This window comes from Zalophus californianus, chromosome 5, assembly GCF_009762305.2.
Source record: "Zalophus californianus isolate mZalCal1 chromosome 5, mZalCal1.pri.v2, whole genome shotgun sequence".
Classification (NCBI taxonomy): Eukaryota; Metazoa; Chordata; class Mammalia; order Carnivora; family Otariidae; genus Zalophus; species Zalophus californianus.
Window position 1 is genome coordinate 53180790 of NC_045599.1, and position 24261 is coordinate 53205050.

At 41.3% G+C, this 24261-nt stretch overlaps 1 protein-coding gene across 4 annotated transcripts in view; it reads left to right on the top strand.

Annotated features, from left to right (window-relative positions):
* The window catches only part of MCCC2 (methylcrotonoyl-CoA carboxylase 2), a 78983-nt gene that overhangs the window by 38143 nt on the left and 16579 nt on the right, over positions 1-24261 (top strand). For all 4 annotated transcript variants that reach the window (XM_027605837.2, XM_027605836.2, XM_027605838.1 and 1 more), the window contains 9 exons: positions 2858-2922; positions 8246-8345; positions 8457-8552; positions 12508-12580; positions 15991-16067; positions 17221-17287; positions 19688-19844; positions 20686-20800; positions 23278-23363. In XM_027605837.2, coding sequence (XP_027461638.1) covers positions 2858-2922; positions 8246-8345; positions 8457-8552; positions 12508-12580; positions 15991-16067; positions 17221-17287; positions 19688-19844; positions 20686-20800; positions 23278-23363 — 836 coding nt within the window. The remainder of the gene's footprint in view (positions 1-2857; positions 2923-8245; positions 8346-8456; positions 8553-12507; positions 12581-15990; positions 16068-17220; positions 17288-19687; positions 19845-20685; positions 20801-23277; positions 23364-24261) is intronic.

Consider the following 24261-nt stretch of genomic DNA (forward strand, 5'->3'; position numbering starts at 1 on the left):
GGCTTCAAAAGGATAAAGAGAGCGTAGGGGAAGACACAGGTAATGACTACATCTTACAACAAAATATCCCATTATTTAAGTGAAATCTGAGAATATTATCTAGGTAAGGAGAATGTCAACAATACTATAAAACTGTAATATACATCCAGTGGAATATGATTCAGCCATAAAAAAGAATGAAGTTCTGACACGTGCTACAACACGGATGGAACCTGAAAACATTATGTCACAAAAGGAAAAATACTGTATAATTCTGCTTCTATGAAATATTTAGAATAAACAAATTCCTAGAGGCAGCAAGTAGATTAGTGGTTGCCAGGGACCAAGAGGAAGGTAGAATGGGGAATGACTGTAATGAGTATGGGCTTCCTTTTGGGAATGATGAAACTTCTGGAATTAGGTGGTGTTGATCGTTCCACAACTGTGTGAATATACTGAAAAACACTGAATTGTATTCTTTAAATGTGAATTTTATGGTACGTGAATTCTATCTCAAAACGTAAGGTTATTGCTTCCAAAGTCTGTCAAAAAAATCATCTTTGGTTTTGGAATAATAACACGAATTTATTAAAAAGACTACGTTAAAAAGAGCTTATTCTTGCTTTGATGTGAAATATGTGTATTTTGCAAATGATTGTGTTTATTTTTAATAAATTTTATTGAAGATCAGGTAAGCCTGAAGAGCCTGCACTTGAAATGTGATAAAAGTCTGAAGGCATTATTCAAAAGGCTTGTGTTGTCAATTATTCTTTGGCACTTATTTCTAGCTATAAGTGATACTTATCATTGGTAAATGAGAGGAGAATTCATTTAGAATTTATCTCTGTCAAGTGAAGGGTACAAACTTTCAGTAGTTTGTAGGTGTTTTTCCTTAAAGAATGAGTGAAGATAGGACTAAAATTTGAAAACACCTTTTTGGAACTGTAGGCAGAATCATAATACTGACATAACACTAGCTGTTTCCAAGAGACGAGTTTGTCTGAAGGGTGCAGTTGCAAAATGTCCAGTCGTTGGTGTGGATTTACCTTGTACCTCAGCAAGGAGCAATTTAGCAGCTGAAGTCGACAGTGCTGTTAGAGAACTGAACTTTGCTCTGTTGTCTACCACTGAAAGACCATATTTACAGGTTAAAAAAAAAAAGGAAGCAGCAGCAGTCTCATCTGCTTGAGGGTTCTAAATTTTGACCCTTGTTTTACTGAAAATTGAAAAAAGGTTCCATGTATAATGTGCAGTTGAGTTGCTATAGCTTTCAGTTGCTTAAAGTGGTTGGAAAAATGCCTAATAGTAAGACAGGTTTTTGAAGGAGCTTTTTGTTCTTCTGTCTTCTGAACTTGATATTTGGTAGAATGAGCTGTTTTTAATTTTTATCATCCTTGCACCTGTCACAGTATCAACCATGTTGTGGGTGTTCAGTAAATATTAACCAATGATGAATCCTTATTTTATCAGTTGGTATTTGTCAGATCCCTGGAAATAAATACAGAGGATATCGGTTGTTTATTCCTTTTTACAACTTTAAATATCCAGACACCTCTTATAATTAGTTTTTGTCTGGACTGAATGCTATTTTACACTGAATATTTTGGGAAGAAGAGAACTAAGAATTTAATTCTGTGGGTGGAAAAATTGGAAGTGAAAATTTTAATTACTTTTCTCTGTGCAGTAATATTTTGTTTAAGACAGAACTTTTGATGTAGTGAATAATAAGTTCTTTCTATGCTGCAATTTAGATAAATGTTCATTGCTCTAATTTTTTCCTATTTGAAGAAAAAGAAATCAGTCAACCCAAAGAAGTAGGAATCAGTAAGCAATTCCTAAGGGGTCAGGTTGGCATTTGGCACTAAATGATTTTTCTATTTTCTTATTAGAATTTCTCAGGCAATAGTTAAGTCATTCTTAATTTATTACTTGAGGTTTCTTTCTTTTTGGTCATATTTGGCTGAATCTTAGATGTGGGTAATCTTAGAGATTTTTTTGGCCTCTTGAAGGTATTGCACTTTTAAGAGTTTGTGATAGTTACTGCAGTTTTTTGGCATAGGCCACAAAAGGCATTAATTCATTAAATTTACTGAGCGTTAAAAGACGAATACATCGCAGTTGCTGCCATCAAGGCACTCCCAGTATAGAGACAAGAGAGACACATGCAGATCACTGACATGTGCAGTCTGGCAGGTGCCCTGTTGGAGGTATACAAGGACTATTCTTGGACCACAGATGAGCAGGTGTTGTTCTAGTATTGCTCTGGAGTGTCATTAATGATGAAAAGACCTGCGCAGGTCAGGGCAAACCACATAGAGCAGATGGGGCCTAAAGGATGAGGAGGGATTCCCCAGGTGGGTGACAGAGAGCAGGGAGCCCAGGCAGTGGGAACAGCATGTACAGAGACAAATGCTTTACTATGCAGAAGGTAGGAGAAGGAGAGCGGGCTCGCAGGCTGGAAATACCTCAGTTCAACTCAGGTTCCATTACTTGCTCAGGGGCTGTGGGGAAATTCCTTTAGTGGCTCTGGGTTCAGATTTTTCATCTGTAGACCAGAGACAGTTTTTTCTAGGTTTGCTGGATGGGTGGAATAAGAAAAAATCTTGGGACAATTGGGTGTCTCAGTTGGTTAAGTGTCCGACTCTTGATCTCAGCTCAGGTCTTGATCTCGGGGTCTTGAGTTTGAGCCCTGCATTGGGCTCCATGCTGGGTGTGAGGTCTACTTAAAAAATGAAAAAAAAAAAAACAAAACAAAAATCTTTAGCTGTGTGGAAGAAAGAGTGGTAGGGATAGTCGGGTTAGAAGACGGGCATGTTAGGTAAGCGTTTTTATTTCTCTGACGGGCAGAACTCACCATTGACTTTCCTCCTTGCTGTAGGTGAAAGCCGCCACTGGAGAGGAAGTGTTGGCTGAAGATCTTGGCGGTGCTGATCTGCACTGCAGGTGAGACAGAAGCACTTGTTGCTTTCCAGGATTCATTGTCATCTGTCTCTCTGTTGAAGAAAAAGTTTAATTATTTTTTCTAAGAGTTAGATCCAACCACAGTTGATCTGTTCTTGAGCTGCTGTTTCAGGGTTCAGTTCTTTGAACTGTAGGGTTGCATTCCTGAGCTAGAACGTCAGCTTGTTCGTTATTGCCTAGATAGACTGGAGAACAGGTTTCTCATTTCTTTAACAAACATCCATCCAGCACCTGTTGTGTGGCAGACACTGCTATAGGTATTGAAGATTATGAGATAGACATTGTCTTTGACCTCAGGGAGTGTAACATTCTAGTCAGGGAGGTGGGTGATAAGTTATTACCAAAAAATGATTTAATGTGTATGTGTGATAAGGCCTGTAAAGAAGTATAGGGAGAGCATATAGAAGGTTGATCCAACCCACTGATGTGCAGGTGTTATGACTTTGTGGGTTTTTTTTTTTTTAAGATTTTATTTTATTTTTAGAGAGAGAGAGCACGAGTGGGGAGGGGCAGAGAGAGAGAGAGAGAATCCCAAGCAGCCTGCATGCTCAGCACGGAGCCTGACTCAGGGCTCGATCTCACAACCCTGAGATCATGACCTGAGCCGAAATCAAGAAGTCAGATGTTTTACCGACTGAGCCATCCAGGCGCCCCATGACATTGTTAAATTAATATTTGTTAAGTGGAGCACAGAGCGGTGGATGGCGAGCTATGGTTCAACAACAGACCACAGGAGAAATTGAAATGGACAAGTTCATTACTCACAGAACCTGGAGGAAGTACATGGTATGCCTCGAGGGGCCATGCTGGGAGCTCAAGGCAGAGTGCAGATAGAGGCAGAGCCTGAGCACATTTTTTTCTTAGGGTCCATGATTGGAGCACTTGAGGGTTCCTAGGCTAAGGCTAGTTTAGTCAGTTCAAACCAAAAGATTGGCGTTTTGTTCAGTTCCACACTGAGTCTTATGCACGTGGGTCTTGTGCACGCGAGGCATACAGGAAGGAGCTGGGAGGCAGAGGAGACGTTGATCACAAGGCTTGTTGGGGAAGTCCCATCAGGACTTAGGATGTGCTTGTGAGTCTGTGGCTGCTCTCTGGCGCCTGTGCTTGCCCAAGTGGGCTGGAGGCGGTTTCAGGTTCCTGCAGCCCACTCAGCCACACAAAGTTGATGCTGAGGCAGCCAGACCATGGAGTTGAGGCTTAGCTCAACGCTCAAGAGCAGCTGGTTCTCTGGGGAGGGGAAAAGTCCGGCTTTGTGGCATCTGCCAATGCCTCTGGTGTAAAGTATCCCACTGAGGCTGATGACGGTCCCAGCAGGACACCAGGGAATGTGGAATCAGGAAGAGGTGTACACACTTGGCTCTTGTGAGTCAGTCCTGAGCTGGCTCCATCACGTCAATGGTCCAGTCATTTCAGGTTAGAGTTCAGGGGTAAGAAGACTGCCTACCTCCTAGAGTTTTGTGAGAATTAAATGAGAGGATACGTGTAAATTGCTTGAAACAGTACCTGCTTTAAATAAGTACCTGTAAATATTAACTGCCATTATTGTTATTGTTGTTGTTCATCATAACTGGTCATTAAAGAGTGGACTTTTTTTTTTTAAGAGCAATTAGGAAACCATTGAAGAGTTTTAAGGAGAGAGATGCTGTTATCAAATATTTCACTAGAAAAAGTCACTCTGGCTGCTAAACAGAACATTTAGGGGTTTGGCCTGAGTCTGCCTGAGGGTCCAGTCAGGGGGTTTTATCAGGAACAGCAGGTGAGAGATGCTGGTGGCTTAGATGGTTCTGGTGGTAGTGCAGGTAGGGGGAGTGCCCAGGTTCAAGCTCTGCTGTAGAGACAGGTTTGAAGGACTTGCTTTTGGGTTTCATCCAAGGGGTTTAGAAAAGCGGGGTGACAAAGATGATGAGTGGAAAAGGTATGACTTCCTGAGACTGGGAAGATGGGAGGAGGAGGAGATCCGGGGATGGGGCAGGGGGATTAGGTGTTCCTTTTGGACCCGATAAGTTAGAGGTGCTTGAGACATCCAAGTAGTTATGCTGGCTGAGTAGGCAGGTAATTGATAAGAGTCTGCAGCCCAGATCAATGTTGGGGAATCACCAGCATAGAACTAGAATTTAAACCGATGGGAATAGATGAGCTAGCTCAACTTGAGGTGAGTGTAGATAAAGAGGAGGGCCCTGGACCATACCCAAGGAAGCCAGGCATAGATGGCAAGTCGATCTACTCATTGAGCTCTGTGGCCTGGCAGGTGCATAAACCTCTCTTTGTGCTGCCAGACCTCACACCCAGGGTGGGTAGGTGGCTATGGGAGCAGTCTAGTAGGTAGGAAAGGAGAGACAGGTGTAACATTTCTACTTTCCTGTCAAACACTGCTGCGCCTTTAGAAAACTTATGTGAGGGACCCACATTTGCCTCAATTTTCCCTTCATTCCTTTCTCTCTGAGTGCTTACTGTGGGTAGATTGATGGCGCTAAGTGTTGTAACACGGAACAATTTCAGGCCTGGTTCCTGCCCTCAAGGATTAATAATTTCATTATGTAGGGACACCTGGGTGGCTCAGTTGGTTGAGCGACTGCCTTTGGCTCGGGTCATGATCCTGGAGTCCCGGGATCGAGTCCCGCGTCGGGCTCCCTGCTTGGCAGGGAGTCTGCTTCTCCCTCTGACCCTCCCCTCTCTCATGTGAGCTCTCTCTCACTCATTCTCTCTCAGATAAATAAAATCTTAAAAAAAAAATTTCATTATGTAAAAAGAGAAATAAAAAGAACTAAAAACAATTACAAAATGAATATGCCAGCATGCTTCCAATTTCCAACTAGAGGTGAAGGGAGGAGTGGTTAAGGGAGTGGTGTTGAGGTTGGCGGAGAAAAGCTTAGCATGAGCCTGAGTTTCTGTGTGTGTGGAACAGAACACTTGTTTATTTACGGTGAGCACAAGCGTGTGAGTGGCCATGATCGCATTGATCGTGGCAGGGAGACCGTGGTGTGGCATGTCAGCCTGGAGAGAGGCGGATGCAGGTAGAATAAGGTGAGTGGGGTACAGGACAAAGTGGGCTGCCACTGTTTGTGGATGATTAACAAGGAGATGAAGATAGTATCTGAGGAGCATTGATTAAAAAAATTTTTTTGCCTATTTAAAAAAAGTTATCTGATGCCCATAAAAGCTGTAGGCAGTATATACCAAGTTAGGGGTATAGGTTCTAGAATTCATCTTCTTTTTGCCTTACGTACTACCCTTGTGACTGGACAAACTAGGTAACTTCATTGAGCCTCTTGTCTTCACATGTAAAGTGGAGATAAGAATAGTTCCCACCTCATAGCACAGTGTCTGGTACTTGGTAAGTGCCCTATTACTATGAGTTGTGATTATTCATAATAACCTGTTTAAAATCATGGGACAGTGATTAGGTGGTGATGGCTTTTTTTTGAACAGTGTGATAAAATTTACTAGACACAAATTGCTTTGGGTTTCTTCGGTCTTTGTAAATATATATTTTAAACCTCTCTGATTAGCCATCCTGAGGAATTACTTTGATACAAAGTCTTCCATAATATAGTGTCTCATCAAAGGTTTCCCTTTCCTGCTGTTTTGGTAAATATTAGGCAGTTTTTAAAAGAAAGCATTTTATTTTAAGTATTTACTGATTTGGAAGTAGTTCCTTCTGCTTCTCTTTGCTTTCTGAATTACTGCAGTGTAGCTAGAAGTCAGCAGTTATAGCTGGTATGATGTATGAAGCATTTAAAAGATATGGTTAGTTATAAAATGTCATATTAAGTTAAAAAAACTGAAGGGTCTACCATTTGCGAAGTGTTGCGGGGCTATAGCAAGGAGTAAACACGGTCTCTATTCTCATTTAGAAATAGCCAATCCAGAGGTGGAGAGTGCCCTGAAACCACCCTGAGAACCCAGTTCTAAGAAACACCTGTTAAAGGTTTGGCACTTTCCCTAGACAAGACATCACAATTTAGATTGCAGCAGATTAGTCCTTACTCATAAAATGAATGAAAATTCTGTTTTCTTCAGGTACATATTTTTGTCTGTCTTTATAGTTATTTTATTTATTTATTTTTTAAAAATCATTTATTTATTTATTTTTACTTTTTTAAAGATTTTATTTATTTATTTGACAGAGAGACACAGCGAGAGCAGGAATACAAGCAGGGGGAATGGTAGAGGGAGAAGCAGGCCTCCCGCGGAGCGGGGAGCCCGATGCGGGGCTCAATCCCAGGACCCTGGGATCATGACCTGAGCTGAAGGCAGACGCTTAACGACTGAGCCACCCAGGCGCCCCTAAAAAATTTTTATTTTTAAGCAATCTTTACACCCATCGTGGGGCTAGAACTTACAACCCTGAGATTAAGAGTTCCATGCTCCACCGACTGAGATAGTCAAGCACCCCTACAGTTATTGATTGATTGATTTTAGAGAGAGAGAGAGTGTGCATGCATGCGCATGCGTGCACAAAGGGGGAAGGGGCAGAGGGAGAGAGAGTCCTAAACAGACTCTGCTGAGCGTGGAGCCCATTGCAGGGCTCAATCCCATGAACACGACCTGAGCTGAAACCAAGAGTCCAAGGCTCAACCAGCTACACCACCCAGCCAGTTTTTTTTAAATAGTATATTCTAGAATGAGTATATCTACATATGAGATAAAAAGCCATCTAATCAGAACAAAGCTAATAAACAGAGCAAGCCCATGCTTCATTCACATTGAACTTGAGATTGAGCAGGAACTTCTGTGGCCCTTATCACAGTTCTGTTTTATCAATACTAATTTTTCCCATTGATCTGAGGGACAGGGTCGTCATGACAGCTTACTCTTAAGGTGTGACTTTGTAAGGTTGGGGCCTCAGCAGTCTCCCTGCAATAGTTGGCATCTTCATTAGGAGCTCAGTGAGTTACAGACACTTCGTTGTTATGGACTACATCTGTGGTTGTTGAACTTTATCATACACAGTTTTGTTCAAAGTGCATGGGATGAGCATTAAATAGAAGTCCTCATCAGCAAGGCTCTCTGGTCCAGTAGAAGAAGGTCAAGATTGAGAAATAGAATGTGTGGATACTCATACAGCCACTGGTGGTCCTAGGGCAGGGTACTTAATTTAGGTAGACCTCAATTTTTCCTGTTTGTAAAATAAGGATAATACTGTTCTGCTAGGGACATTATGAGAATCAAGTTGGATGACATTGATTAAAGTATTTTGGAAGTAAAAATGATGTCATCCTTAGATGAGAGAAGATCTTTAGGATTTAAGATATTTATTTTCCTTTTCCCTGTTCTGATTATTTTAGTGTGCTTTACTCTGTAGAAAGTCTGGAGTATCTGACTACTACGCTTTGGATGATCATCATGCCCTTCACCTAACTAGGATGATTGTGAGGAATTTAAATTATCAGAAGAAATTGGATGTGAGTTGGTTATGTTCTTACATCTTTTATTTTCTTCAAAAGCATTTTGGCTTATGTAACCTTGAATAATATCTTTAAATAGGTTAATATGGTTGTTTTATATTTCTGCAGGTTACTGTAGAACCTTCTGAAGATCCTTTATTTCCTGCTGATGAATTGTATGGAATAGTTGGTACTAACCTTAAGAGGCACTTTGATATTCGAGAGGTGTGTAGAGTGGGGCTGTGAGCTATAAACCATGCTGTCAGTCTCGTTGTATGTGTATCCATTTTTTAAAGTTTATTTTTTAAATTTAAATTCAATTAATATTTATTGGTTTTAGAGGTAGTGGTCAGTGATTCATCTGTCTTATGTAATACTCACTGCTCATTACATCACGTGCCCTCCTTAATGCCCATCACCCAGTTACCCCATCCCCCCACCCCCCTCCTGTCCAGCAATCTCAGTTTGTTTCCTAGAGTTAAGAGTGTATCCATTTTTAAGGTGAAATCTGTTCAGATACCTTCCTGCCTAGAGCCTCTGGTGGATTTCAGTAGGGTGTGACTTATAAGGGAAAGATCTCTTACTAGAAGGGAGAGGGGGATAAAAACCTCTTAATGGTTGGGAAGTTTTCATTGCACAATGATGAAGCTTGCTTTGTTTATAAATAGGACTCCCTATTCCTGTGGACGTTAGGAATGATGTAGGCAACTTCATAAATTTCATCTATTTCTTTTTAGTGCTCTTATTTTGGGAAGTGGAGGAAATGTCAGTAAGTTGTGAAAGGAAAAAACATACCCTTTTGGATCAATATGACCTTAGCAGAGATTAGACTTTTGATTACGTTCGAAGATGTTGCTATGGTTACAGATTGCTGACATGGTTTTCTTTGGTCTAGATTGATAATTTTTAGTGCTTGCATATAGCATGTAGTCTTATTTTGTTCACTATCCATATATGACAGAATACTTTTTTAAATTAAGAAATAACCTTACTGTCAGTTTCTGTGCCTTCATATTTGTTAGTTTTCCCTTTGACTATAAAACTATTATGTGCTAATTGTGAAAAATTATAGAAAATGCAGAAAAACAGAGGATTGCTTATAATTCTGCCATCCAGAGAAAGCAGTGAATATTTTGGTGTTTTGGCTTAATGTGTGCATGTATATATATATACATTTTTATGTAGCTGGGATCGTCTATATGTGCAAACATACACATGTATATTTTTTAAAATTCTCCAGTTTAAATTATAAACATTTCTCCAATATTTATAAATTCTTGAAACCATTTCCATGGCTAGGTCATATTTGCTATAATAATACCTGGTGACATGGTAGGCACTCAGTAAATATATATATTAAAGATTTTATTTATTTGTCAGAGAGAGCACACACGCACAGGCGGGGGGAACGGCAGGCAGAGGGAGAAGCAGGCTCCCCGATCCCAGGACGCTGGGATCATGACCTGAGCCGAAGGCTTAACCGAATGTCCCTCAATAAACATTTTTTTGAACGAGTTGATGAATGTACTATCCCACCTGTGGATGTGCACAGTTATTTATTGAGGCAATACCCTATATTGGAGGGTCTTAACATTCTGGATTTTTATGGAGCTCCAACTGGTATTTCACTTTAGCAAGGTGACTTGGTTAACTATAAGTTATAGAATTAGGATTTTAGCTTGCCTTTTTCATTAATTACAGGCATATAAAGTTTGATACTTAACAGTCTGATATGCTTGAGAAATGAGTTGTGGATAGCCAAGTTTTCTAGATGGCTAAGAATTCATCCTGTTAAACATAACCACTTTTTTCATTTATTCAACAGTGTTTATTGAATGCTTGCTCTGTGAAGATGCTGTTTGAGGCACCAAGGGTACAGAAATGAGTGAAACAGATGCACATCCATGCCTTCATGATAGTTTCATTTCATTTAAATGGAGGTCTTTTTATAAAGATAGACTTTTGCCTTCTTAAATAGTTTCCTGGACTTTCTACCTTTTGCTGACTCATATTCATCATTGTGATGATCATGTATTACGTTTTTCTATAATTGCAAGTAAGTCGTATATGGAGGTCTTACTAGTATATGGAGCTGGGGGACAGCACTGGAATGTTGATTGGAAAATCTGGCTTGTAGTTCTTGTTTCCCTTGTCAGTGGTACTGGGATTGGACCTCTCTGAGTATCGCTTTCCACTTCTAGAAATAGCCATAGTACCAAATGATATGTCTGCTTCCTGAAGTGTGAGTCTTTGTGAAGATGAGTTAATGTCTTATGTGGCTGGGTGGTGGTCATTGTAAAGCAAATAGGAGATAGCTTTATACTAAGTGGCCCTAGTTTGCTGTGCTCTTTGAGGGGCTTTATTTTTGTGTGAAAAAATGGTAGTTGTTATGTGTTGATTGTGTTTAGAAAGTACAGTTTTGGAGCTCCATAGCATTTAGAACAGATAACTTACATTCCCATTACATTATCGGACCTTTCAGGAAAATAAAAAATAATTCCAAGTACACTCTTACTTTTTGGAAAGAATGATACTGGGAAGCATTCACTCATTTTTCAGCCTTTGCATGTTACAAAACAAGGCTTTGATGTGGTAAACAGGGAAAAGGAAGTTTCGACTAGAAAGAAAAATGGTGTGTATCATCTAAAATAGTTTCTGAAGAAATTTGGAATATGTTTGGAATTCTTTGAAATAGTCTTGATGTATATGGTGAATCCCAAGGATAAACTATTTAGTAATTGTTCCTTTTAGATTAAATATGTATATATGTGGGATCAGATTCAGAATCAAGGAACCTTTATTGAAGTCTTAATAGCCACTTTTCAGTGAGGGCTAGGTAGTGTGCTTTAGTTAGTACTTTTTAAGTACTGTCTTTTTTTTTTTTAACTTTTTAGGTTTTGATTTAAATTCCAACTAGTTAACACACAGTACAGTATTAGTTTTAGGTATAGAATCCAGTGTTTCATCACTTCCCTACAATACCCAGCTCATCACAAATGCCCTCCTTAATCCCCGTCACCCATCTGGTCCATCCCCCCACCCATCTCCCTCCATCAACCCTCAGTTTGTTCTCTCTATTGTTAAGAGTCTCTTATGGTTTGTTTCCCTCTCTTTTTTCCCCCTCCCCCTATGTTCATCTGTTTTGTTTCTTAAGTTCCTCATTTAAGTGAAGTCATATGATATTTGTCTTTCTCTGACTAATTTACTTAGCATAATACACTGTAGCTCCATCCACATTGTTGCAAATGGCAAGATTTCATTCTTTTGGATGGCTGAATGATATTCCTGTGTGTGTGTGTGTGTGTGTGTGTGTATAACATCTTTATCCATTCATCAGTTGATAGACATTTGGGCTCTCTCCATTAGTTTGGCTATTGTAGATAATGCTGTTATAAACATCAGGGTGCATGTATTCCTTTGAATCAGTGTCCTTGTATCCTTGGGGTAAATACCTAGTAGTGCAACTGCTGGGTTGTAGGGTAGTTCATTTTTTTTTTTTAACTTTTTGAGGAGGCTCCATACCATTCTCCGGAGTGGCTGCACCAGTTTGCATTCCCATCAATGGTGCAAGAGGGTTCCCCTTATCTTTTTTTTTTTTTTTTTAATCAGATGAAAAAACTGAGACTTAAGATTTTAGGTAACCAGCCTATGACTCTAGTTTCTCAGCAATAGACCTGGGAGTCATAGCTGGGTCTTCATCTCAGCATTATTTTTTTAGGTTCATCACATCCTCACAAATTTGTCCCAACTTTGCAAAAGTGAGAACTGAGACTTTATCCAGGACACGCAAATCCTGTGAGATCCCTTTGTTTGGAGGCTAAGTCTCATGACTCTGAGCCTATCTCATGCTTTGTGATTGAATCTCTAACCCTTTGCCAATACTTTGGAGCAGTTCCTGAAGCTCTGAGTCCAGCTTCCAGCCCTCACAGTCTCTCTTCTTTTCTGGTCTATAACATAGTGCTGTGGCTCTTGCAGTGTGGTATGAAACCGGGGTCCAGAGTGACATCAGGGCCTTACCCATGCATAGAAAGTGAAATTCTACTGAGAAGACTCGCTCTGTAGGGTGAAATTCTGTGGAAGTGACAACTTAACGGTGAACTTGTTTTCCTTATGAATAACTTTAATGTAAAAATTCTTTTGTCATATAATCTCTCCGGGACATTGTTATTTTTCTTCTTAGGTCATTGCTAGAATCGTGGATGGAAGCAGATTCAACGAGTTCAAAGCCTTTTATGGAGACACATTAGTTACAGGTATAAAGGCAAAGAATTAAAAATATGAACTTTTTTTTTAAGGTTTTATTTTATTTTATTTAAAGATTTTATTTATTTATTTCATAGAGACACAGTGAGAGAGGGAACACAAGCAGAGGGAGTGGGAGAGGGAGAAGTAGGCTTTCCGCTGATCAGGGAACCCGATGCGGGGCTCGTTCCCAGGACCCTGGGATCATGACCTGAGCCGAAGGCAGACGCTTAATGACTGAGCCACCCAGGCGCCCCTTAAAGATTTTATTTTATTTTTATTATTTTTTAAAGATTTTATTTATTAGAGAGAGAGAATGAGAGACAGAGAGCACGAGAGGGAAGAGGGTCAGAGGGAGAAGCAGACCCCCCGCTGAGCAGGGAGCCCGATGTGGGACTTGATCCCGGGACTCCAGGATCATGACCTGAGCTGAAGGCAGTCACTTAACTAACTGAGCCACCCAGGTGCCCAAAGATTTTATTTTTAAGTAATCTCTGCACCTGATGTTGGGCTTGACCTCACCACCCTGAGATCAAGAGTCCTATGTTCTCCTGCCTGAGCCATTGAGGCATCCTTGAACATTTTCTATTGCTTTGAAAATAAGTGATCTCTTGTCTTAAGGTATTGATGTACTTGGTGTGAGCTTTGTTATTTAGAGTGGTACAAGTGTGTGGGTCTGTATTCAAAAGTAGTTGTTTTATGAAGGTCATGTGTAGCTGAATGGCTTCATAGGTCCTGAGTTTACGATGATGACAGCTAGGTGCTATTGGATAGGACCTTGTCTGAGACTTGGTGGTCTTCACTGTATAAAAAACTTCTTATTGGGGCACCTGGGTGGCTCAGTCAGTTCAGCATCCAATTCTTGATTTTGGCTCAGGTCATGATCTCAGGGTTGTGGGATCAAGCCCCACATCAGGCTCTGCACTGGGCATGGAGCCTGCTTAAGATTCTCTCCCTCCCTCTCTATCTGCCCCTCACCCCACTTCTCTCTCCCTCTCTTAAAAAAAAAAAAAGCTTCTTATCAAAACAAAGTTAGCAGAAATATTTGTAGTACTTTTTGTTTCTCTGGATAATTTGTAATAATTTTGAAAATTTCAGCACTGTTTCCTTGGTTCTTTAGTCTTTAATTCTACTAGCAGGTTTTATATGATGTTGAGCTTCCTAGAAGGACGTTTAAGTAAGTTACACCTTCTCATAGCCTCTGTCTAGGTCTAACATCAAATCATGCAAACAACTAGATTGAGAATACAGGACAGAAAACCAAATCTGAAAAAAAACAAAATAAGGCTGTTTATAGAAGTTCATTCATTCATCTGAAATGTTGAGTTTGTAGGCTTTTGAAGAAAAGTATTTGAAACATAGATGCTAGACCCATAATAATCTATCTTGCACAAATGACAGAAGTAATTCTGTGAATTTTATTTGGTCTTATGAAAGCTAGAAAATGTAGTAAGTAACCTGGAGACAACATATCAGAGTAAAAAAAGATATAACTCACTACAAAAATCCAAATTGCAAATATACGTTGAGGCTTAAGGATAAATCACAACACTTTTCTCCTGGTTTGATTTATGAGCAACAAAAGGGTTCATAGTGGGAGTGGAATTTATGTTTTTGTATTGAGGTGTTTAAGTGATTAAGAGCTTTTTATTTGATATATATTCAGGATTTGTGACCAAGTAGTTCAGGATGTAACCTCTTGTGCAGCAGTTTGAAACAAGTCAGAGCTGTTTCTCCTTCTCTCCCCAAAGATAGATGGGCTGTTTTGGTCATCTGATTTTATGAATTTGCCCCTTAACTTGCTGAAAGACTTGTGGTACCTTTATCCCCTAGAATACTAAGGATATATGTAGTTCCTCTATCTCTTCTTGGCTGTACCAGAATTCAAATAAGATTGGGGAAAGAGAAGGGGTGTGAGAAGAGGAAGAGGGGCGTGGGGAGTGGTGAGATGTGGAAGTATTGGTGGGGGAGGGAGAAGGACGGATTTTTCTGAGGATCAGGTGTCTCTGGCAGCTCTGAGGAGTTTCCTCCTGCCTCTGTACATGCCTTATATAGGCCCTAGTAGTTTCTTGGACATTTTGCTTTCCTGTTTGGCCCGAAGGAATTTGGTGACGACACTTCCTCTGTGTCCCTGCTGTACTGGGGCGTGTGCCCTACTTAGCAGGTCCTGTGCCTGGAGACCCCAGGCCGGGCTAAGGTTGAAAGTCTGAATAGCTCATGGGGCGCTATACCTTAGGGGCAGCACGGCACTGCTGAGAGATGTGCAAGATTCCTAGCTGTTTTTGTGGGATGAGGCTGAACTCTGAGTGGATTGCTAGACCTCTGGGGACGGTTACCCCTCTGCATTGCCTCCGCAAGTGGCAGTGCCATTTAAGATGGAAAGCACAGGCTTTGGGCTGGGGTTTTAGGACTGAAAGGCCAAGAAAACCAAGACAAGGCCAGAGTAAAGAAAGAAAACAAATTCTTAACAGGTCAGTGTCCTGGTGTATCCGTAGGTGGACATTCTCTCTTATCCATTAATTTTTCAAGTACCTGCTTTGTGTCACATAACCAGAGACGTCTCAGCCACGGCCTGTGCGTCTTGAGCTTGAAGACAGCCTGGTTCTGGGTACTTTCTTTGACCCACTTCAACAAGCGCAGTTTGTTGACTCTTGGGTTCCAAGTCTTTGACACCTATTTAGAGTCTGAAGTAGGCTTGTTGAAGTTCACTCTTGGGAAGCTTTCTCTAGCCAAGTTTTTCAGGTTTACAAAAACCTCCTGAAGTCACCTCAGGTGTCTCCCTCACATACTGTTACCCTCCTTTTCCTTCCCCTTCCTTCTCCCTTACTGTGTGTATGGACAGGGGGTGTCTGCAGTAGGAGTGGGAATGGTGGTGAGAGTCCATCTTCTAAGCTTAGCTGTGTTTGTTACTGGAAACTCACGACCCCCGGGCTTGACTGTGTTCTTGCTTTTGAAAGCAAGGCTGCCTTTGCTGAGTTTGTCCCCTTTACATTGAGGGTCTGTCATTGCCACAGGCATTTTTAGGCAAGCTAGTCACCTGAAACCAGTGGAGAGCTCCAAACATGGGCCTCTAAAGGGTTCTCTCTCAGTGATTCTTTCCATTTCAGAAGATCCTCTGTCTGGTACCTAGTGGGCACTCAGACATACATTACACGAACAAATGGGTAACACCCTAACCCCATCATCTAACCAAACCAACCAGACGAGTGACAACTTTACACGGAGCACTCTCAGGGAAGCAAAACACCCAGACTCCAATACCTTAGAAATAAAACACTGTGACACGAGCTATTCTGTACCCTGGACAAAATCTCTACATTTTAAACTTTGATTTGAAATTAAGGAATGTATAACTATGTCTGTTAGCTGTGACTTAAAAGCCCTCTGAAATACATAAATCTTTTTTCAATTTTCTTTTGAGGATTTGCTAGAATATTTGGATACCCTATAGGTATCGTTGGAAATAATGGAGTTCTCTTTTCTGAATCTGCAAAAAAGGCAAGTGGTATTAAACATGTTTCAAAATTTTCTGTTTTAATGTAAACATAATTTGCTTTGAAGGTCAAGTAATGAATGAAAGTTTATTACATAAAAACTTTAAAATATTTAAAAGCTTTAAAATATTTAACCAGATGCCTTAGTAGGCAGAACACTATGTGTACGTGCATGTGAACGTGTGTGTGTGTGTGTGTTAGTGCTTGAACAGTTTTTATGGAGGTTTACATTAACCTGTTTTATCTAGAGCACTATTTTTATTTTATTTTTATTTATTTTTTTAAGGTTTTATTTATTTATTTGTCAGAGAGCGTGAGCGCAAGCAAGGGGAGCAGTAGGTAGAGGGAGAAGCAGGCTCCCCGCTGAGCAGGGGGCGCAATGTGGGACTCGATCCCAGGACCCTGGGATCATGACCTGAGCTGAAGGCAGACGCTTAACCCACTGAGCCACCCAGGCATCCCAACTAGAGCACTATTTAAAAAATCCAATGTTTTATTATTTATTTATTTATTTTTAAAGATTTTATTTATTTATTTGAGAGAGAGAGAGAGCACATGAGAGGGGGGAGGGTCAGAGGGAGAAGCCGACTCCCTGCTGAGCAGGGAGCCTGATGCAGGACTCATTCGCGGGACTCCAGGATCATGACCTGAGCTGAAGGCAGTCGCTTAACCAACTGAGCCACCCAGGCACCCCAAAAATCCAATGTTTTAAAAAGTTCTTATACATGAATTATAAATGCTGTGGATGACATGTACATAGCCTAAGACTCTGAGAATCCTTGTCTTGGGAGTGTTTATATTCTGTTTTCTTTTAAAGTGGAAAACTTAAGGAATTATCATATGGCGGAGGCTCAGGAATTCCTGCTGACAAGCAGGTCTTCTCTTCGTTTCTTGAGTTTCACTTGCTGTTCAGAATGTTTGTGATTGACTTCACCCCTACAGCTGTGTGCCAGTGATCACACAGGCGACTGCAGAATGCATGCGGTACCAGCACAGTCACATGTCCTGTTGGCCGTGGGTGCGCACCGTGGTATTGTTACCAGCCAAGCACAGGGCGTTCTTTCTTACCGCTGACCTGAGTACGGTGTTTGCAGGATACAAGAGGGATGCAGATTTCTTAACCCCCTCTTTAAAAATATTATCTTCTTTGCTCTTAGGGGGCTCACTTCATCCAGATATGCTGCCAAAGGAATATTCCTCTGCTGTTCCTTCAAAACATTACTGGTAAGAAAATAGCTTAATCAGTCTTGTTGCATTATGCCAGAGCCTCATTGTCCAGTATGACTCCAGTATTGGACAGTGTAGACCTAGAACACTTCTGTCATAGCAAAAAGTTCTATTGGATACTCTGTGTAGAGTCTCTTTAAGGCTTAACCCTTCATGAATCAAATATATGAGAAGTTTATCCATATTTGGATAAAGCAGTTTCTGAGTTACCCGTATCACCGTCAGATGGCTTCCCTTTCCCCGTCCACACGCATTCCCTACCAGGAACACTCTGAGCTCACTCCGAGGGCATTGTCTGACCCATCATCTCTGAGCTAACACTTTGTTTTCCTTAAAGGACTTCATGCACATGCTGTGGTTCACCCTTTGCCTCATCTTTTCTTGTGTAGGTAATTCTGCCTGAAGCGACATATTATAAAAGGTCTATGCACATCCTGAACAATAGCCTGGGGATTTGAGTTTAGATTCCAAAGAATGGTGTGATCAATATCACCTCTCTGGATTTCATGTTTCACAAATGATCTTAATAGGGTGGATGAAATGATTTGTAAGGTTTTATGGTTGTAGATTTCTTTTTCTTAGAATTCTAGGATTCTATTATTTATATTGTATGTTGCCCTTAGATATGTTGGTTAGCTGAAAGCGCGCCCCCCCCCCCCCCATCTTCTAAGTGATCCATGGTTATCTCAGGGTCAAAGGAAGGAGGGCTCTTAAATAGTTGTTAGAATCAGGCAAGCCTTCACAAAAAAAAAAAAAGGAGCTTGGCTCATGGCGGTCAGCAGGGCTTTAAATAGTCCTGGTGCTAAAACATCTTTATCTGGTGCTGCTCTTAAGTTTATGATACTTGGTTAGATGAGTTTTGAGAGGCATTCTATCCACACAGAAGCCTGAGGGGGGTCCTACGTGGCAAACCTGGTAATAGGGCAAATAAAAAGGATTCTGAGACTTCACTAGTCCAGGGACCTTGTTTCTAATAATGGTTCATGGTTTCTTAACCACTAGTAAAGTAAACCTTCTTACTGGAAGATATTTTGTTTTTTTGGTATTTAGTTGGGTTGGGGGCAGAGAGCAGAGGTTGAGTTTGGTTTTGCAACCTTGCATTTGAGATACTTGGGTGACATTCATGGAGATAACATATATGCAGAGGGCAGTTGAATAAATCTTGAGCACAGAAGACATGTGTTAGCTGCAGGTGAAAATGTAGGCATCCTCAGAATATGTAGATGTTCTGTAAAGCTGTGGGAAGAGATGAGAGCACCCCTAGAGAAGAGAAGAGGGCTCAGGGACAGTCTTTGAGTAACTCTGATTTCTTCCACAGAGATGAGAGTAGAGGAAGGAAGGGAGCATGGTGATGTTGTTTTTAATGCTGGAAAGGATTGGAGAAAGACAAGTGAGGCGGCATAATCTTTTTCAAGGCAAAAATCTCTAGGGACTAGAGAGGCGGTGGGGTGCCGGGTGAGGGAGCAGAGCTTGAAGATGGCTGCTACGTGAGATGGCTACTGTGGAATGTTTCTGGGAGTTAAGACAAGGCAGAACGAGGCGCTGTGACCTATAGTGAGGGCCCTGCTCAGAGGGGTCCCAGGGAAGCCCATCGCGCCCGGCGAGGGTGAGGGCTGTCCTGTCAGTACCGCTGTAGCCGCAGCTTGTTCGGGCGTCTCCGAGGAACTGAGTGGAATCGGAGGACTCCATGGCTGGGGACTTGCAAAGCAAAAATAGTGGCAGTCAGGTGAGTGAGTGGATGGGTGGGCAGGGAGCCACATGAAGCCTGACTTGGGTTCTGTGACAGGAGGAGGAACGCGCCTGGAAGGCCCGGAAGGCCCAGAGTGACTGCAGAGCAGTTTCAGCAGAGCTGGGAGCTTGAGGCAGTCGAGGAATCCTGTAACTGTGGAAAATTCTTCTACCTTGCTATTGAGTCACTGGCAGGGGCTCTCAGCATCTAGGAAACATTCATCTTTATTTCCTCAGAGGTGTAAAGCAGCATTTCAGAAGGAGCAGTTTCTGTATTGAAGCAGGTCCGGGAGTACTGGAGGCCTCACAGTGGGGCTTGCCACAGCCCTTTTTCCTTAGCTTGCCGGGTCACGTTCTTTCATCACCAAGCCGCTGTTCTGAGAGAATTTCTTGAAGATAAGTTTCTTGCATCCTTATCTCACTTGAAGATCTTTGTGTGCATCCAGATGAACCATTCTAAGGAAAATTTTAGAAATGATTAAAAAATTATATTTTATCTTTCACAGCACACTTTTTTGGGGGATATATTTCATGTATAAATATTTCATTACAGTGAGAGGCCTTGTAGTAAAATAGAGTTGGTAAGATGTCCTTCAAATACCATGTTGGAATTGACTTCTGCACATAAATCCCATCATCCAGAGGCTTTTTTTCTTTCCTTTCTTGTAGGATTTATGGTTGGTAGAGAATATGAAGCTGAAGGAATTGCCAAGGATGGTGCCAAGATGGTGGCTGCTGTAGCCTGTGCCAAAGTGCCTAAGATAACTGTCATCATTGGGGGATCTTACGGGGCTGGAAACTATGGGATGTGTGGCAGAGCATATAGGTAGGTGGTTGTCGCGGTTTTCTCTGAAACAAAGAATCACACTTCAAGTATAATTATAAATGGTCAGTTCGTTACGGGTTTATTTGAAACACAGAATGACATTCGCAGATCTTGGTCAGTGATACCATAATTTGTATCATCTGGAGGAGTGAAATGAAGTGTAAGGCTAAACGTGCTACTTGGAAGAAATCCACAATGGGAATTAGGAAATATTTTGAAATGGCTGATGATAAAAATACTACATATCATAACTTATGTGATGCAGCTAAAGTCTTGCTTTGAGGAACGTGTGTAGTAGACGTAAATATATATATATGTTGGAAAAGAAGTAAGGCCGAAAATCAATGAGCCAGCTCAGGAAGTTCACAGAACAGCATATTAAACACAAGAAAAATAGAAAACAGGACATTATAAAGATAGAAGAATCAGGGAAGCCCAGAGTTGTTTTTGTTTAAAAAAGGTTAACAAATTTGATAATCTCCTAGTAAAACTAAAAAATAAAGCAGAAAGCCTTATTTTATATCAGGAATGGAAAACAGGACATGACCACAGATAATAAGGGGATATTTTGAATGTTTTTATGCCCAGTAAATTGAGATGAGATGAAAAATAAAATTGATCAGAACAGACATCACAATCACCTGGAGAACTTAGAAATTCTACTCCATTCAGGCCACACCTCTGGAGATTAGCCTGGGGTGTGTTCCGAGCCTGGTTTTCCCCTTTGTAATGCACAGCTAGAATGAAGAACCACTAATTTAGAAGGTAAACAGGCCTGTGAAGATTGCTGTGTTGTACGGTGAATTAACTTCATCATTTTTTCTTTTTTCTCTCCGCACAGCCCAAGATTCCTCTACCTATGGCCAAATGCTCGCATCTCAGTGATGGGAGGAGAGCAGGCAGCCAATGTGTTGGCCACAGTAGCAAAGGACCAAAGAGCACGTGAAGGGAAACAAGTAAATGCCATTTCTTCTGCCTCTCTGGGTTTGGCTTTTATCACTGAACACTCTGGAGGCAGGGAGCAGCGTGCTCAGAACCTCTCAGTGTTCATGGGTCAGGGTCTCACCCCAGGGCCTGGCTTCATTTAGAAGATGCTGACTTTAAGAAATATCGACTTACATATGCTCTGTCTCTCTTCTTAGAGCCACTTTATTTGAGGTCCCTTCTTGTAATTTTTCTGAATCTCCAAGAAAACTCTTTAGAAACTGTGCCTGTGAGTGCCTGAGGCATAAAGATGTTTGGCTCTTAGTCATTTGCCATTAGTGAGATTTAAAGAAATGTGATTTACTTCTTTGATTTTATAACTGAAAGCAGCAGAATTTTGTTTTTTCAGTTTCTGTCTTAGATTGTCTTTGAGTGGGAGGGCGCAGTCATCTAATTGAGAAATGAGTAACATTATCCTGTGCATGGATAAATGAAGGAAAATGGAGAGGTCACTGGCAGCTTGATGAAAGGCAAATCAACAAGGGGCTGCTTTTAGTTTTGCTGCATGTTAATAGGAGGTACTTTAAGGGATTATTATTTAGGTCTCGTCAGCAACATCAAACAAAAGGTACTGAGGACTCCACAGGGTACAGTGTGCTCCCGAGCACCTTAGAAAATTTACATGACTCAGAAAATGTGGTTCTTGCCCCTTGAGCTGACATTCTGGGGGCTGACAACACACAGTCTAAGGGTTGAGTGAACAACAAGGTAATTTATTAAGGCAGGTTCTTCACTGCAGGTTTTTAAAGTGGATTCTTTTGTTTGTGTCTCAGAGATTCTTTTGAAGTTTTGCATTAATTTTTTTTTTTGAGAGAGCACCCACGTGCATGAGTGGGTGGTGGGGAGCAGCGCAGTGGTGGTGATGGGGCAGAGGGAGAGAGAATCTCAGTAGGTTCCATGCTGAGTGTGGAGTCCGATTCAGGGCTCGATTCTATGACCCTGAGATCATGACCTGAGCCGAAATCAGGAGTGGGAGGCTTAACTGACTGAGCCACCCAGATGCCCCTTGACTAATTTTTGTTAGTTAGAACTTACAGCTATTTTGTGTAAGCACCAAGCCTTCAAATGATTGATGCATGTTCTTGGAATTGTTCAAGTGTGCTGTTTTATCATAACAGGGCATAACGTGGAGGAGGCCTTGCCTTGAAGGTTCTCATTCCTGCTATTTAGGGGTCATCTGGTCAACTGTCTAGTGGTGGGATGGGGATAAGATAAGCATGGAGGGTGGGCCCTAGCTCCCTGAATGCATCCCAAACATGCCCCACGTCCTCAGTTGTCTTTTCTAAGCAGCAGGAACTCTGCACACTTAAAATTAGGTTTCATATTCACTTCAGTACTGATTAGTATCGAAGCAAAATGAAAGGTTTATTTGTGTGTGTGTGTGTGTGTGTGATGGTGGGGGTATAAAGTCCATCTGATACATATTTTTTTAAAGATTTTATTTATTTAGAGAGGGAGGGAGTGGGTGTCGGGAGGGGCAGAGGGAGAGAATCCTCAAGCAGACTCCACGCTGAGCATGGGGCCCCACGTGGAGCTTAATCTTACAACCCTGAGACCAGGACCTGAGTCAAAATCAAGAATCAGATGCTTAAGCAGCTGAGCCAGCCAGGCGCCCCTCTACGTGATATTTTGAAGACTTATCTTAAACCGTAGCTCAGTAGTCTCTTATTAGATAGTTGTTGTTTGATTAATTTGACATACAAATCTATAGATCTGTCTCTTTTTATATATGAAAGGAAAGTACAGGATTTTAGTGGTTCTCCCTCCAAATTCTTGACATAAAATTATATTAAACTATGAATGTACATAAAAGAAGGTTGGATTTATTTATCATTTATCATTTGTTTTTGGTGTGAAATACTTTTTAAGTTGAAAATATTTTTCAGGGTTTCAAAATTAGTTTGCATAAAGATTTTTACAACTGAATCAATTATCACTTGTTTCTGGCAATACGGGTGGGCAAGCCACTAAATTTTTAATTAGGGAAAAATCTCTCTCAGCTGTTTGAACTTATTCAAGTTGTGGTTGTTGTTTTACCCCTTTAAGCTTTAAAATTTTTTGAATTTGGCCCTTTTGAATGAAAATTCCCTACTTGTCCACTTTCAACAGAAGCTGCTAAATGTAAGGTTGCCCTCTAACTACACTGTATAAGTCACATCCACTGTTGGAGCCTGCTAGAATATGTGATACCCTTGGTTCTGAAATTTACACTAAACAGCTTCAGGATGTTGTCTCTGATAAGGGAGATGTAATGATGCACTGATGGCACTCAGGTCTCAGGTGAGATCTTGTGTGTGAAAGCGTCACTTGTAATCTCTATATATCGCTGTGCAGATGTTGGTTGTAACATCATTACTCGTGAAATGCTTGCCCCTTTTTTCTTGAGGTTCTCTTGAGTGGATCTGTTCTCTTATTGCAGTGGACTGACTCGTGGGCCTTTTTCTTTCAGTTCTCCAGTGCTGACGAAGCAGCCTTAAAAGAGCCCATCATTAAGAGGTTTGAAGAGGAAGGAGACCCTTACTACTCCAGTGCAAGGTGGGAGCCAAGGAATAACCACCTCCCTGATGGGTGCATCTGGGCTGTCAGGGCGGCAGCTTTCCAGAGATCTGGACAGTTGGGTTGGTCCAGCCTTCATGGGAACCACAAAGGAACGGTTGGACGCACTTAATTTCGTATCGTTCCGTCTATAATGGGAATGTCTGCTGAAACACCACCCCCTTCTCCCAGGCTGGGCTGTGCACCCACCACCATTGGTCTGATTCTGCAACCCTCCCTCCTCCTTCCTTGTCCCACTTACAGGTGAGGTGTCTGGGCCTACAGGGGCTGAAAAGTTTAAGAGTTAAGAGTTATCCTGGCTGTGTTTTTTTTAGGAATTCGTTCTTTTATAATGTTTTTCTTCAACATGGGGATTCCTGCCCTATCACTCTTTGATTCTTTCGTGTTTACCCATTTTACTCACGAGATTGGCTGGACACTGGTGGGCACTTCCTAACAAGCGTGCTTGTGCATTCAGAAGGTGATTGCTCACAGCCAGGGTCTGGGTGTCAACACCAAGTAATCACCCCACATGCCATTGCAGCTCTTGGTTCTGTTTGTTTCTTACACCGCTTAATGAGGTAATAAATTATCATGGCCTGCCCGGGCTGGAGGCTGGCTGGTGTGTGTGCATTAAGATCTCTGTTTTCAGCAACTTTAATGTCCTTCATTCGGAAGAATAATCTAAGCTTCCTATCTTCATCTTATCCCTTGGGCAGATGGAATAAAGAAAATAGCTATTTGTGTCTTTCAAAATTAGGTTATGCTGTGATTTATGTCATTTACTGGTGAAGGTAAGCTGGAGAGGAAGGAGAAAAGAAAATAAATTAGAATTCATTCAGTCATCTGAACACAACTTTTGTGGCAGGCGCTGCTCCTAGCACTGGGGGTACAAGGG